Source organism: Pinus tabuliformis, chromosome 6 (genome assembly GCF_031772625.1).
Source record: "Pinus tabuliformis cultivar Carrire ecotype Pingquan chromosome 6, CPIR1, whole genome shotgun sequence".
In the NCBI taxonomy this organism is placed as follows: Eukaryota; Viridiplantae; Streptophyta; class Pinopsida; order Pinales; family Pinaceae; genus Pinus; species Pinus tabuliformis.
In genome coordinates, this window is record NC_142292.1 from 820,764,068 (window position 1) to 820,779,118 (window position 15,051).

Sequence of the window (15,051 nt, forward strand, 5' to 3'; positions counted from 1 at the left end):
GCAGAGATTGAAAAGGGTGTTGTTGTTTTTTTTTTTTTAAATTGTAGAAGAACAAGTTTGCAAGGGATTTGCACGAAAAACAAAAGGGTTTGCAAGGGGGAAGTTATTTTTTTTAAAGCCTGAAATCCTAGGAAGGAGGAAAAATGGCCAAGATGTCGAATGCAAGATTCGAGGTGGAGAAATTCACCGGAAAGAGCAATTTTGCTCTTTGGAAACTGAAGGTTAAGGATCTGCTTGTGCAACAAGGGTTGCATAAGGCATTGGATGGGGTTACTAAGAAACCCACAACCATGACTACTTCAGACTGGGAGGACTTGGATGCCCGAGCTCTCAGTACCATCCGGCTATGTCTAGCGGATGAAGTTCTCTTCAACATCGTTGAAGAGACTACGGCGTCAGGTTTGTGGGAAAAACTTGAAAACCTTTATATGACAAAATCATTAACTAACAGAATTTATCTGAAACGACAATTATACAGTCTTCGAATGAAAGAAGGTTCAAGCGTTGCAGAACATTTGAATGTTTTTAATACACTAATTTGTCAATTAACAGATATGGAAGTAAAAATACAGGAAGAAGATAAAGCCATAACCTTGCTGTGTTCTCTGCCTGAATCATGGGATCACTTCGTAACCTCAATCAGCTTCAACTCTGCTGATTCTTTGAAGTTTGAATCAGTCGTGGGAGCTCTTCTGTCTGAAGAGGTACGAAGGAAATCCAACACTGATACAACTGCATCAGAAGCCATGGTCGCTAGAGGACGCTCAAAGGAAAGAGGAGACAAACCAAGGGGGACTTCCAGGTCGAAATCGAAGGGCAAAAAGTGTAAGGCAAAATGTTGGAACTGCGGTAAAGTTGGACACTTGAGGAAGGACTGTTGGAAACGGAAGGAATCCGAAAACCTGAAGAACGAAGCAAATCAGGCTGATTCAGGTATTGTAGACGAAGTTTTATCTGCTGAAGATTTGTGTATGATAGATGAAACTTCACCTGAATGTAATGTCTCTCAGAGTTTTGATAGCTGGCTGTTAGACTCTGGTGCTTCGCATCATATGTGCCCACATAGAAACTGGTTTACTTCGTATGAAAATGTAAACGGTAGTTCTGTGTTTATGGGTAACAATATGTCATGTCAGACTGTGGGGATGGGAGATATCAGGATTAAAATGTATGATAACACAGTTAGGACATTAACTAGTGTTAGACATGTACCTGATTTGAAGAAAAATTTAATCTCTTTGGGAGTGCTGGATTCAGATGGTTATAAGTTTACAGGTCAGGATGGCGTCTTGAAAGTCTTCAAAGGTGCCCTTGTGGTTATGAAGGCAGAGAAGGTCGGGAATCTTTACAGGTTAAAAGGAAGTACTCAGGTCGGTGAAGCAGCGGTTGCGTCAGAAAAAGAAGAAGCAGGTACTCGTCTGTGGCATCAGCATTTGGGTCATATGTGTTGGTACTATGGACACCACATATCTCCACAATGGTATGATATTGTCCACTTTGGGCCTAAGCCCTCATGGGTTTGTTTTTGGGTTTTACCCCAAAAGGCCTCATACCAATGGAGATATTTGTTCATCCTTATATACCCATGATCCTTCCCACTTCTACCACTTCTAATCAATGTGGGACATTGTTCGTATACCCAACAATATGAGCGAGAAAGGTCTTCACATACTGATGAAACGTAAATCTCTTCCCGGTCTGAAATCCTTGAATTTAGATTTCTGTAAACATTGTGTGTATGGGAAACAGTGTAAACAGAGATTTAAAGTTGGAAATCATAATAGTAAAGATGTTTTAGACTACATTCATTCTGATCTGTGGGGGCCTTCCCCTGTTATGTCATATGGAGGTGCATTGTATTTTTTAACGTTCATTGATGATTACTCTCGTAGAGTTTGGGTCTATATGCTAAAACGAAAAGCTGATGTATTCAATGTATTTAAACAATTTAAAGTAATGGTAGAGAAAAGAACAGGCAAATCTATTAAATGTCTAAGAACTGACAATGGTGGTGAGTTCACTTCTGTTGAGTTTGAACAATATTGTAAGGATGAGGGCATTGTTAGGCACAAAACTGCTGTTTATACTCCTCAGCAAAATGGTGTTGCTGAGCGTATGAATCAGACTCTTATGGAAAGAGCCAGAAGCATGATCAACAATGCTAACTTGCAAAAGGAGTTGTGGGCAGAAGCAGTATCTACTGCTTGTTATTTAGTTAACAGATCACCTTCAGTAGCAATTGATTATAAAATTCCTGAAGAAGTCTGGACAGGTCAGTCTTGTGACTATTCTCATTTGAGGATATTTGGCTATGGTGCTTATTCTCTGATTCCGAAAAATCAGCGTTCAAAGTTAGATCCAAAGTCGAAATGTTATGTCTTTGTTGGGTATGACTATGCAGTGAAAGGATATAGGTTGTGGGATCCTACATTGCGGAAGATAGTCATTAGTAGAGATGTAACATTTGATGAATCCTCTTTGTTAAAATCAAATGTTGAAAGAATTGAACAGGAACAGGTATCGCCGTGTCAACGAGTTCAGTTGGAGGCTAGATCTTTCGGTGACAGTCGAAAGGAAGGAGAGACTTCTGGAGACAAAGGTGTTGAAGACACAAAGGAAGCCGTTGAAGCTTCTGAATCAGTGCAAGTTTCTGAACCAGTTCAGCAACCAGTTACTCTGAGAAGATAAACAAGGGAAAGGAAAACTCCCAAAAGGTATGAAGATTCTACTTCATCTTTTGCTTTGGTTACTGAAGATGGGGAACCGTCTTGTTATCAGGAAGCGATAGATGATACAGATAGCGAAAAATGCAAAAAGGCTATGGAAGAAGAAATGGACTCCTTAGCCAAGAACAATACCTGGGATCTTGTAGAGCTTCCTGAAGGGAGAAGTGTTGTTGGATGTAAATGGATCTTCAAGCTGAAACGGAAAGTTGATGGTAGTATCGAGAGATATAAGGCGAGACTGGTAGCAAAAGGGTATTCTTAGGTTGAAGGTATAGACTTTCATGAGAGTTTTTCTCCAATTGTAAAACTTGTTTCTATACGTACTGTGTTGGCACTAACTGCGTTGCTTAATCTTGAGTTAGAACAATTAGATGTTAAAACAACTTTTCTACATGGTGATTTGAACGAAGAGATATATATGGAACAACCATAAGGTTTTTTACGAGGTCGCAGCAGAAGATTAGTTTGCAAGCTCGGGAAATCATTGTATGGTTTGAGGCAGTCTCCCAGACAATGGTACAAGAAGTTTGATTCCTTCATGGTGAGCCAGAACTTTATAAGAAGTGAGTATGATCATTGTGTGTACTTTAAAAGTTTCAATGGCATATTCATTATCTTAGCTTTGTATGTTGACGATATGCTTATTGCAAGCAAAAGCATGGAAGAGATCAACAGGTTAAAGGCTCAACTCTCTAGGGCGTTTGATATGAAGGATCTTGGAGCAGCAAAACATATCTTGGGCATGGAGATACACAGAGACAGGAAAAATGGTAAGCTTTGGTTATCACAGCAGAAGTATGTGGAGAAGGTACTTGAAAAGTTCTCTATGAATAATGTGAATCCTGTTAATGTTCCCCTAGCTTCCCATTTTAAGCTTTCTTCGGTTTTGAGTCCTAGAGCTGATGAAGAAAAGCAGTATATGTCTCATGTACCATATGAAAATGCGGTAGGCAACTTAATGTATGCGATGGTATCTACAAGACCTGACATTTCACATGCAGTTGGAGTTGTCAGCCGATTCATGGCAAATCCAGGTAAAGAACATTGGCAAGCAGTGAAATGGGTGCTTCGATATCTAAGAGGCACAAGAGATCATTGCATCGTCTTTAATGGTAGTGAAGGATCAATCTGCGGATATGTAGATGCTGACTATGCAGGTGATTTGGACAAAAGAAGATCTACTACAGGTTACGTCTTTACTCTTGCAGGTGGAGCAATTAGTTGGATGTCAAAGCTTCAAGACACGGTTGCATTGTCCACTACCGAAGCTAAATATATAGCTGCTTCAGATGCCAGTAAAGAAGCAATCTGGTTAAAGGGTTTGCTCGATGAAATTGGAAGAACGCAGGAGAAAGTGAGTGTACTTTGTGACAGTCAAAGTGCTATTCACTTGGCCACAAACCCTGCCTATCACAGCAGAACCAAGCACATTGATGTGAGATATCATTTTCTGAGACATGTGATCGATGGTGGAAAAGTAGCTCTTAAAAAGGTCCACACACGAGAAAATTGTGCAGACATATTCACAAAGCCAGTTACAGTAGAGAAGTTGCGGTGGTGTTTAGCTTCTCTTGGCTTGCAGGAAAGATGATGAATGGGAAAGTCGTTGTCAAGGTGGAGTTTGTTAGTTTGACAACGAACTTCAAACGTAGTTAAACAGTTTTCTTTGTAACGAATAGTTTTTAGTTATGTAACGGTAATGACATGAATATATCGAATGTCATGTAGAGGAAATTAATAATTGAATAAAACAGATTCACATTTCAGTTTCTATTTCTTGGTCTTCTCTCTCATTCTGTTCTTGATGTTCTTTCTTTCTCTGTTATTAACTCAATAAAGTGGACAAGGGGATATATGAGAGTTGAGTAATTGTGTGGGGAAGCTTGGTATTTATTATTACTATTCTTAATATGGTTGATATTTATGACCACTATTCTGCTTTCTACATAGAAAAATTTAAATGTTTAGCCATATCATTTTTTGTGCAGAGCCTTCCATGTGCAGAGAGTCCACACTCCCGCACAAGCACACTGAACTTCTTGCAGAGCAATGGACTGATAGTTTTATTGTTTTTTTAATGGACATAACTTAATTAATAACTCACTTCAAAAAGCATTTCAAAATTTCTCTTGTACTTAATGTTTTGTAGCACATTTTTAATAGACGACTAATAAATAGTCCAAAATATTTATACAATGTTATGTTAATTTTTTTCCAAAAATTGACACTAAAATCTCAGCATCATTTTTATTTTCATTACCTTAAAATTGTGCAACATTTTAGCATAATTTTTAAAACACTAATAATAAATAGTTAAAAATATTTATACAATTTTATCTTAAATTTTTTTGTTAAATTGTACCACTAAAATAGGGGCATCACTTCTATCTGGACTACTTTTAAAATTACGCAACATTTTTTACAAACATATGGCAAATAAATGTAAATTTTTTTGGTTTAGCTTTAATCATCTTTACCTCAAATGGAAAACTTGTTTATTTTGTTTATCTTCTAATGAATATTTCATATATGTAATTTTTAACCGTTAAATTAACAAAGTTTAAATTTATTCCATTTATATGTCATCACGTCTTTTATCAATTAAATACACAAGTGATAAGAATATATTCAATTAGTGTACGAAAGTACTTGTGCAGAAGTTCATATTTCTGTTTTGCGCTGAACTTTCCATACAGTGGATCCACGCAAGCAAAGCTTTGCACACTTATAACAAATAATTTAGGGTCATAAATTTCATTGTGGCTCTCTTAGTAAATGCGTAAGTAAAGGGAAATGTCACACTCACAATAAATGGTTATCTTAATGCCTCTAGTTTCCTATATATTGATTAAAGATGCTTTTACACAAATAATTGATTTCATATTTCAAATGAGATATTTATATCGTAATTAATTATTTTTAAATTCGATAAAGCTATAGTGTTTCTAGATTATACATTCGAAAATGTTAATTTGGAGAATTTTTTAGTAAATTATTTTTATTAACTATCCATATCACTTATTGTATATAAAACACATATAAAATTAACAATTATCATACAATGAGCTAATTCACAATCAAAACCTCCCCACAATGAGAGTCTTTACATGTTTATGGAGCTGGGCACAATGAGATAACTTCAAATAGATATTATACTTGTGTTGATTATGGAGCTCCATTAAATGAGTTAATTTACAATCAAAAAAATCAATTCAATGAGCTAATTTACAATCAAAACTTCTGCACAATGAGAGTCTCCGCATAATGGTTATCATCTCCTTATCATCTCCACCTATGGGAAGCTAGTACAGCTTAACTTATCCTTTATTATGCCTATGATTGGCATAGTTCCTTTATGATTTTTTTTGTTTAAAAAAACATAAATAAAACCATATATTAAAATGATTAAAAACTTAATTGTAACTTAGTTTAGCTTTAAACTATATATTCAAATTATTAAATAATTAATTACACAATATGAGTGAATGGTTGTGTGGGAGTGTGGACTACACAATCAACATCTCCACAGTAATAATACCTTATCATTTATAAAGAAATCCTTTCTTTATGAATTTTTTAATTTCGATAACATAATTAAAACTATATATTCATTTTTTTGTAACCTTGGTGGTATGTTCCCATTAATTTTCATAAATAAAGTAGTTTACGTCCATATGTTTGAGAGTTAGGTGGCCTTAACCTGCCTAGAGGTAAAATAGATCTATTGGCCACCTAACCACAAAATATGTCATCCATAAACAAAAAATGATAAGTATAATTGGCCAAGCTATGTAAACCTAAGAGTCTTTGAACTTCCTATTTTCTAAATAACTATAGAATTAGCTGCTAATAAGCCTAAAAATTTGGGACTGAATCATGCAAAATGAAAAACAAGGATGCATTGTCACTACTCATCTCAACTGAATCCATGAGAGCAAGATATTTCACAGTGGAACCCGATAACTCTGTGTGGGGTATGCAAGGGATACACTGCTCAATTTGGCTAAGTAACCACTTTGCTATTGTAATTGAAAATGAATTTTTTGGAATTCTTTAGTGTAACTTGAAAGACCCTGAGGGGTTACATGCATGCCAAGAGGAGACTGCGCTAAAGCTTTCGCTAGAATTCTCTTCATCATCAAGAACATATGGACTCTGTGCTTGTATTATGATGATCTTCCACGAGTGTGCCCTGGTTTCAGGATTATTTCTTTCCACTGATCCATATCTAATTCGAAATCCTCTGTGGTTTGTCAGATCTCAACCTCCAAATCTAAAATCAATTACTTGACTGGGTTGGAATTGCTAACATGGTATGCTTGAGCCGCTTCTTGCATTATACGAGAGGCAAGCTTGCATTGACGACCCGCCCCAAAAACCACACCAAAAGAGCTGGGCTAGCTATTCGGTGATGAAGAGGGCTTCCTCTCTTTTCCCCAACCTCAACCCCCACAACCATTCTTTCTTGTACCAGCTACCGAGGCCATGCTTTTCCTATTGCCTACCAAAGGATTCTATTTTTCCAACTCTAGGTACAAACCAAAACAGGGTTACAGCTTGGGTGCTCGATGCTACCGAGGGTTGTGTACACATTGCAAACCCGTTAAATCAAATTTAAATAAAACCAACCAAGTAAACAACCAGTTCCAAATTTTTCTTTCGACTAACTGCCAACGCAAGACAAGGGTTCCACTGTTTTCATTCATAGTCATTTTCCCACTACAGGTCTTGAATGGATTGGCCATGTCATCCATGTTCGGGACCTCAGAATTAACTCGACATGTCACATAGATTATCAACTTCACCGGCCAACAATATATAAGGAATTAAAAAGAAAATTGAGCCGGACACTACACTGAGCCCGCAACCCACTAAACCCCTTATGACATGACTCCATATGGAGAACCCATGACACTAAAATCAAACCCCCATGCTTAGAAGCTGAAATTAGAATTGACCCCTAGCCAAACAAGAATTCCCAACTCGATAGGCTTTGTTCGAGACCAGACTGACCTGAAACCTGACCACCACAATTTTTCTACCTTCTCCCCTATTGCAACAGAGGACATATCTGGAGTTACATACAACCACAACTTGACTTTGAGCTCACCCAAAGGATAAATGCCCTAGAGCCAAACAAAATTATTCACAGACCCAAACCCCTTCTGACCCTTTCTTGCCTGAGCATGGGGGACCTCCACATCCAAAACCCTTTACCACCTAGACCATGCACACACCCATGCAATAGAAACTGAGACATATAGAATGATGAACTCATCCCCAACCAGAAACCCAACAAGAACATGCCTATGAAAATTCCAATTCCCATCTCTTTCTTTCCTGAGCATGGGGGACCTCCACATCCAAAACCTTTTACCACCTAGACCATGCACACACCCATGCAATAGAAACTGAGACATATAGAACGATGGACTCATCCCCAACCAGAAACCCAACAAGGACATGCCTGTGGAAATTCCAATTCCTATCCCCCCAAAACACAGATCCATGCATATCATCAATCAAAGGTCAAATAGACTGCTCCATGCAAATAAACGGTGTTAAGTTAAGACAAGAAACATACCAGTGAACACTGCTAGAACTTGGAGAAGATGATGACCAACAAGTGCCTAGAATCACCTTCTCAAACCAAATTCGTAGGAGCATAAGTACAAAAACTAACTTGATGAACAAGCCAAAGGGAATTCTCCTTGTTCCAACTGTCCTTATACCTCTGCCACCTTTGAGCTTGGGCATTCAATGGCGCATGTATAGTTCCACCTTTCCAAGCACTGCATGGATGCAGAGGGTGGTTGGAGTGATCTATTGGATTCACATTAATCGTTGGGCAAGGACAAGCCCAATCAGGTCTGCTCACCCTGATTAGAGGATATATATTCAAATTATTAAAAACCTAAGTGCCTTTTAATTTTGAATATATATATATATATATATATATTCAAATTATTAAAAAAATAATTGTAACTCAATCTACCATTAAACTATATATTCAAATTGTTAAAAACTATAACTTATAAGAAGAATTTCAGCGTAAATCACATGTAGAAAACCTTTAATGACGTGTTTCGACCCAACTAGTGTGGTTCATCGTGAGGACAAGTTGAATGAACAAATATCGCTTTGCATATTAAATAGATAGCAGAACATTCTAGACCAAGTAACAACTATAATGACAATAGCTAGATTTGACTGGGAAACGGTTAGTTGACTTAGATAAGGGTTAAAAAATTTATTAAATAAGTTAATATTCTTATTAAAATACGAAATGAATTATTTTATAATTATAAAAATATATTAAAATAAATAAATTTGAATAAGTAAATCATAAAATAAATTAATCTAAAATTGTTAGTTATCAAAGATATTATAAATCTTAATTTGTTATATAGTAATCTAAAAATAGTTAAATTATATTTTAATCAAAATATAAGTTAAAAAGAAATATAATTATAAATAAATATTGAAATAAATTAATTTTAAATTAATATATATTAAAATAAATTAATCTAAAATGGTTAGTTATAAAGTTATTATATACAAATATTAGTTAGTTATAAAAATAAAATTAGATAATCTATAAATATTAAATATATTTTGATCAAATAATAAGTTAAAGGGACATATATTTATAAATATATATTAACATAAATTAATGGTAAAATAAATCAATTTTAAATTAATAGTTAAAAACTTTTTAAATATTAGAGAATTCAAGGGTTAGAAAAATTATTATAGTTATAAAGGGACACATAATTATAATAAATAGTTAATAATATTATAATTATAATAATTAAATTTTCTTCCTAATAAATAATTAAAGATATTATAAATTCGAATATAATTCCAATTTATTTTATTCATTTATTATTCTTTGGTTATTAATATATTTAATTCTTCTTCTTTTTCTTTTTTTCCTTTTTTTTTTTTTAATTTAAATCACCAGGGATAAGTAAAGGGGGGATTTTAGAAAGTTTTTAATTGGTTATTAGATTAATTTATTTAATTACCTAAGGACAAGAATGCTATTCTATTTTATTTTTATGGATAAGTAAAGGGGGGTTTTTAGAAAGTTTTTCTTTGGTTATTAAATTAATTTATTTAATTTGTGATGACCCCAGACTATGTAAATGTGGAAATTTACTGTGGTAAAAGACAGTAAGACAGCTGTTATTTATGTTTTTAAAACAAAACTGTGAAAACTTTTTTTTTTTTTTTAGAATGTAACGGTTATTGGAATTAGGGCGGCAAACCAGCTGCCGCGTGCTTGGACATTACAACAGAATCTGAAATGACAGTGCTAATGCACAACAGCGTATCTCTCTATTGAACCAGATCTAGGTAGGATCAACCCTCGGATTGCCAGATGACAGAATTGCAATACGCCCAGTTCTTTTGGTCTTGCTCAGGCTTGAAATGATGGCTGCCTTCATGAATACAGAGTTCTCGTTAACCTTTCCTTGAGCTTTCTTTCTACCGGTCATTCAACATCCCTGTTCCTTAATATTCACAACTGAGATATTGCTTCTACGACCGAACCTGGGCACCTGCGGTGGCGCTAACCATAGTAGATTTCCATCAGAATGGTCTGAGATGGAGCCTTCATCTTTAATTTCATTTTTTGGTGGAAGACTTGAAATCTGATTGGCTTCTTTAGATCACTTGATACCCTGTTACCCGGTCTTTGCTTTTTAGATAGGAACAGGCTTTCTGAACAGAATGAGACCACTGATATTGAAAGCTAGGCGATGAGGATTAATTGGGGGCAAATCGAATACAGAGGATTAAGGAATGATGCAGTCTTCTTCGTTGGAGTTGACTAACAGGGATCGTCTGTCTCTAATGGAGCCCAAGTTGGCTTCAAGGTCCGCTTGATCATTCAGATGCCTTAGAATGTGAAAGAAATTTATTTTCTGGAACAGAGGTATGATAAGCTTGATTTTCTTGTAAATGGAGGCTAAGAGGATCTGAGAGGGGATTGTGTTGAGATTCAGTGCTTGGATGATTAGCCTGGAGTCTCCAAAGACTGACAGCTTCAAGATGTTCCTTTTGAGAGCTAGATTGAGCCCTTGCCACAGAGCCAGAGCCTCAGCTCTGTTGTTGGATTCGATGCCCAGTCCCCATTGATATCGGAGCTCAGTGGAACCATCTGGATTCAAAAGAACCCCACCTCCTCCCGTAGCCCCGGGGTTGCCCTTAGAGGCCCCATCGAAGAAGAGGCAATGTTCCTCCAGGACAGAGCGCCATTTAATAAACATCTGTTCTTCCAGACGGATTTCCCAATTCGCATGGGTGATTGCAAGGGACAGAGGCTTGGTGTCATGGTGTGGGACCAGATCTTTGAGCCATATCTCCTCCTCGCTGTCCAGATCAGCTTCATTTTTTATTGCCTGTTTGGTACCCAGAGTTTCTCCCAGTAAAGCTTGGATTTTAGTTATGATTTTTCCCGGTGTACATTTCTCATCCCTGAAAATTCTATTGTTCCTCTCCAACCACAGCTTCCAGCAAGTAAATTTAGGTATCCACATCCAGGCTGTTTTGAGGAGGCTTTTTTTTGAGAGATCAAACGGAGTTAAGGAGGCCCAGTTGTGCAGCAGGGTGTTAATATTACCAGGGATCTCGACTTTGTCAGCACCTGTTCTCAGGACTCCCCTCCAGACAACACGGGAAAATGGGCATAGCAATAACAGATGATTTGCGGACTCTTCCTCGGACATACACAGCGGACATCTGGAAGGTCCTTCCATTCCACGTTTTCTCAAGATATCTCTAGTGAGAATGCTGTTGTGGGCTAGCGTCCAGCAGAAGAAGTCGATTTTGGGCAGCGAGGGGAAGGCCCAGATGAATTTCCATTGAGCTGGATCAGGGGGAACATTAGGGATCGCTTTCCTGCTTTTGTAACCTTCAGCAACTGTGTATTTGCCTGAGAGGGAGCCCCACCCTCTTTTGTCTTTGGCTGATGCTTTAATTGGGGATTTCCCTTGAAGCTTGTCTAACAGAATCTTGGCTTCAACCTGCAGCTGTTGGGGAACCTCTCCCAAATTCCAACTAGCCCACCGACTTCCAGCATCCTCCGTCCATGTTGAGATGTCCCACAGGGTGTTCAGATTGTTTGACTGTAGCCATGTTTTAATGTTTGACAGGCCATCTACCTGGTTTAAAGACTGATCACCAAGGATTGGATCATCCCAAATTCTGATATTTTTTCCATTACCTGGGATCCAGTATAGATTTTGACTGAAGTGCTCCCTAGCTGATAGGCAAAGTTTGAAGATCGGGGAGCCTTTAAATGTTTTTGGAGGCTGGTCCAGGCATCTCAGCCGCTGTCCCTTGAAATATTTTTTCCAAAGCACTTTCTTGCTCCAGCTAATCTTCCCATCAACTATGCTCCATAGTATTTTGGATCCCAAGGAGAGATTCTGGGCTCCCAGATCTCTTAAGTGAAGGCCTCCTTCCAGAGTTGGCTTTTTAACAGTATCCCATCTGACTAAGTGAAGTCTTTTTTCATTGTTTTTGCCCCCTTCCCAGAGGAATCTTCGCAGCAGACTGTCCAATTTGCTGAGGAAAGTTTTGGGAGCAAGCATAATGGAGTTATGGTAAAGCGACATACTTGTGAGCACCGATTTCATCAGGATAATCTTCCCCGCATTGTTCAGCCAGGTGGCTCCCCAAGCTTGGATTCTTAGTTTTATTTTGTCGAGCATTGGCATCCAGTGGGCCACTTTAGGAATGGATTTGAAGATTGGGATCCCCAGGTATTTGAAAAACTCCCAGGTCTGAATTCCTTTCATTTCTAGCAGCCTGGCTATATCAGCAAGATCCTTGACCGAGCAGTTCCAGCTGTAGATGGTGCTTTTTAGATAGTTTATCTTGCTGCCCGAGACCTCCTTGTAGATATCCAGCTCCTTCTTAAAGGATCTTGCAAAATTTATGCTCGCTCCTCCAAGCAGAAGGGTATCATTGAAAAATTGGGCATGGTTAATATCTTTAATGTTGGGAACCATTCTGAGTCCAGACAGAGATTGGATTTGTTGACAGCAGTTTAGTTAAAAACTGAGCACCGAGGCTTGAATGGCATAGAGAAGCGGGGAGAGCGGGCAAACTTGTCTTAAACCCCTTGAGGCATTGAAGAACTTGGTTGACCGGCCATTTACAAGAGGCGCTATCCAAGGGAAGGCAATGCAGGCTTTCACCCAATTGATGAAGGTTGAAGAGAAGCCCAGTTTCTCCATAACAGCATAGAGGAAATCATGTCTCACCCTGTCAAAGGCGTTAGCCAGATCGAACTTTATCACCATTCCTTTCTCTTTTCGCTGGCAACTTGAATGAACTGCTTCTTGCACCAGCACAATATTGTCCAGAATCTTTCTCCCTTTGATGAAGCCACCTTGGTTTTCCGGTATGATGTCCGGCAACACGTTCTTGAGATGATTGGCTATTAATTTGGTGATCAGCTTATAGCTTGTATTACATAGAGAAATAGGCCGGAATCTGCCAAAGTCAGTGGCTCCTTTCTCCTTCGGTATCAGGGCAAGGAAGGCCGAATTGGTGTTGCCTCCAATTTTGATACTTGATTGTGATTTCCTGACCATTCTTAAGAGATCTTTGTTAATTATAGGCCAGCATGTCTGATAAAATCTGGCATTGAACCCGTCTGGCCCAGGAGCTTTATCCGGCTCCATGCAGTCCAATGCCTTCTTGAGCTCCTCCATGTTGATCGGTGTAGTAAGCCTAGAGTTAACAGAGTTTTGAACACAATGAGGGATTAGGTCGAAGGGATGGGCTTGAAGGTCAAGAGGAGGGTTACCTGGGGCCGTGAACAGCTCTTTGTAAAAGATGAAGGCAGCTCTTTTGATGCATTCAGGATCTTTGATCATGGCATCTTGGGACCGAATTTCTGAAATAGTTTTAAATTGCTTGCGGGCTTCGGTTTGCTTATGAAAGAAACTTGTATTTTTGTCGCCAGCTTGTAACCATAGATTTCTAGATTTTTTCCTCCAATATTCCTCTTCATCTCTGCTGGCTCTATGGAGAATTTTTTGCAGTTCGATTTCTCTTTGCATCAGACTATGAGAAGCAACAGAATTCTCCATTGCAGATTGGTGGGCAGCAAGGTTTTCTAAGGATTCTTTTCTCTTGGCAGCGGGTGTTTTCAGAGTTTTGGCCCACTCCTTGAGTCTTCTTTTAAGGCACCTCAACTTTTCTTCCCATACGTAGAATGGGGACCCCAAAATCTGCCTGTTCCAAGCTTCCGAAACCATTTCATGAAACCCTTCTTGCTGGATCTACATAGGACTAAATCTAAAGGGTATTGGCCCAAGGTTTCCATCAATGGATAGCTCGAGGCTAATAGGTTTGTGATCAGATGTGCAATTTGGAAGGATTTTAGAGGAGACTGAAAGACCACAAGTAAGAAAAGAGGATTGGACAAGGAATCTGTCCAGCCGAGCGGCTATATGATTAGGCCCTAGTCTTTTGTTAGACCAGGTGAATTTCCCTGTAGTAGGCTTGATATCTTCAATATCCCAGTCTAACATTATGTCTTCCACCCATTCTCTAGCTGGGTCCCGAACTGGAGAACCTCCCTTTTTCTCGTCAGTGGCTAGGGTGACATTCAGATCACCTGCAATAATGATATTTTCTAGATTGTGCAATAATAAAAAAGACCGAATCGAGTTCCGACAAAGTTTTTTCTCCGTTGGAAGGACCGGAGCGTAAATATTGAACATACTTACTTGCTGACCAGAGTCTTTGTGAAGGAGCTGAGTGAAGATCCAGTGAGAACAGTTTTCTTCTTGAATCAACTCATATTTGGAGCTGTCCCAAAAGGAGGCAAGTCCGCCAGAGGCGCCCTTGGCACTTACTGCGCTTCCGGGACCTTTACGCCAAAATGTCTTGCTAGTTTGGAGGAGAAGTTTATCCTCCATCTTTGTCTCCTGGATAAGAAGGATTTCAGGCGAATGGATCCTGACAATATCTTTCAGGGCTTCTTCTTTCAGTTTGCTGCCTAACCCTCTGCAGTTCCAGGAGACGTACTTCATTATTTACTGGTTTGGAAGGAGGTGGCTCCTTTTGGAGCCTTGCTCTGCTTTCATCCGGATCTTGTGTTCATCATTCCTTTGAGGGTTTTCTGGGATCCTTGCAGGACGTCCAGATAAGTTTTTTCCTCTCTCTGTTTCTTCTTAGATTTCCGGCCCCCAGCCGACTTGATAGGGGTTATTTGAGAGCCATCTGATTCGGAATCTCTTTCTTCTGACTCTTCACCCGATTCAGAAGCTAAGCTAATATGTTCCTCTGCTCCTTTGTT

At 38.4% G+C, this 15,051-nt stretch overlaps 1 protein-coding gene across 1 annotated transcript; it reads right to left on the bottom strand.

The window, feature by feature from the left end:
* Window positions 1–14,029: 14,029 nt before the first annotated feature.
* Window positions 14,030–14,785, bottom strand: LOC149261345 (uncharacterized). Its single transcript, XM_089368562.1, has one exon. It carries the CDS (start codon window positions 14,783–14,785, stop codon window positions 14,030–14,032), a length of 756 nt encoding a protein of 251 aa, XP_089224688.1.
* Between the last annotated feature and the right edge of the window lie 266 nt (window positions 14,786–15,051).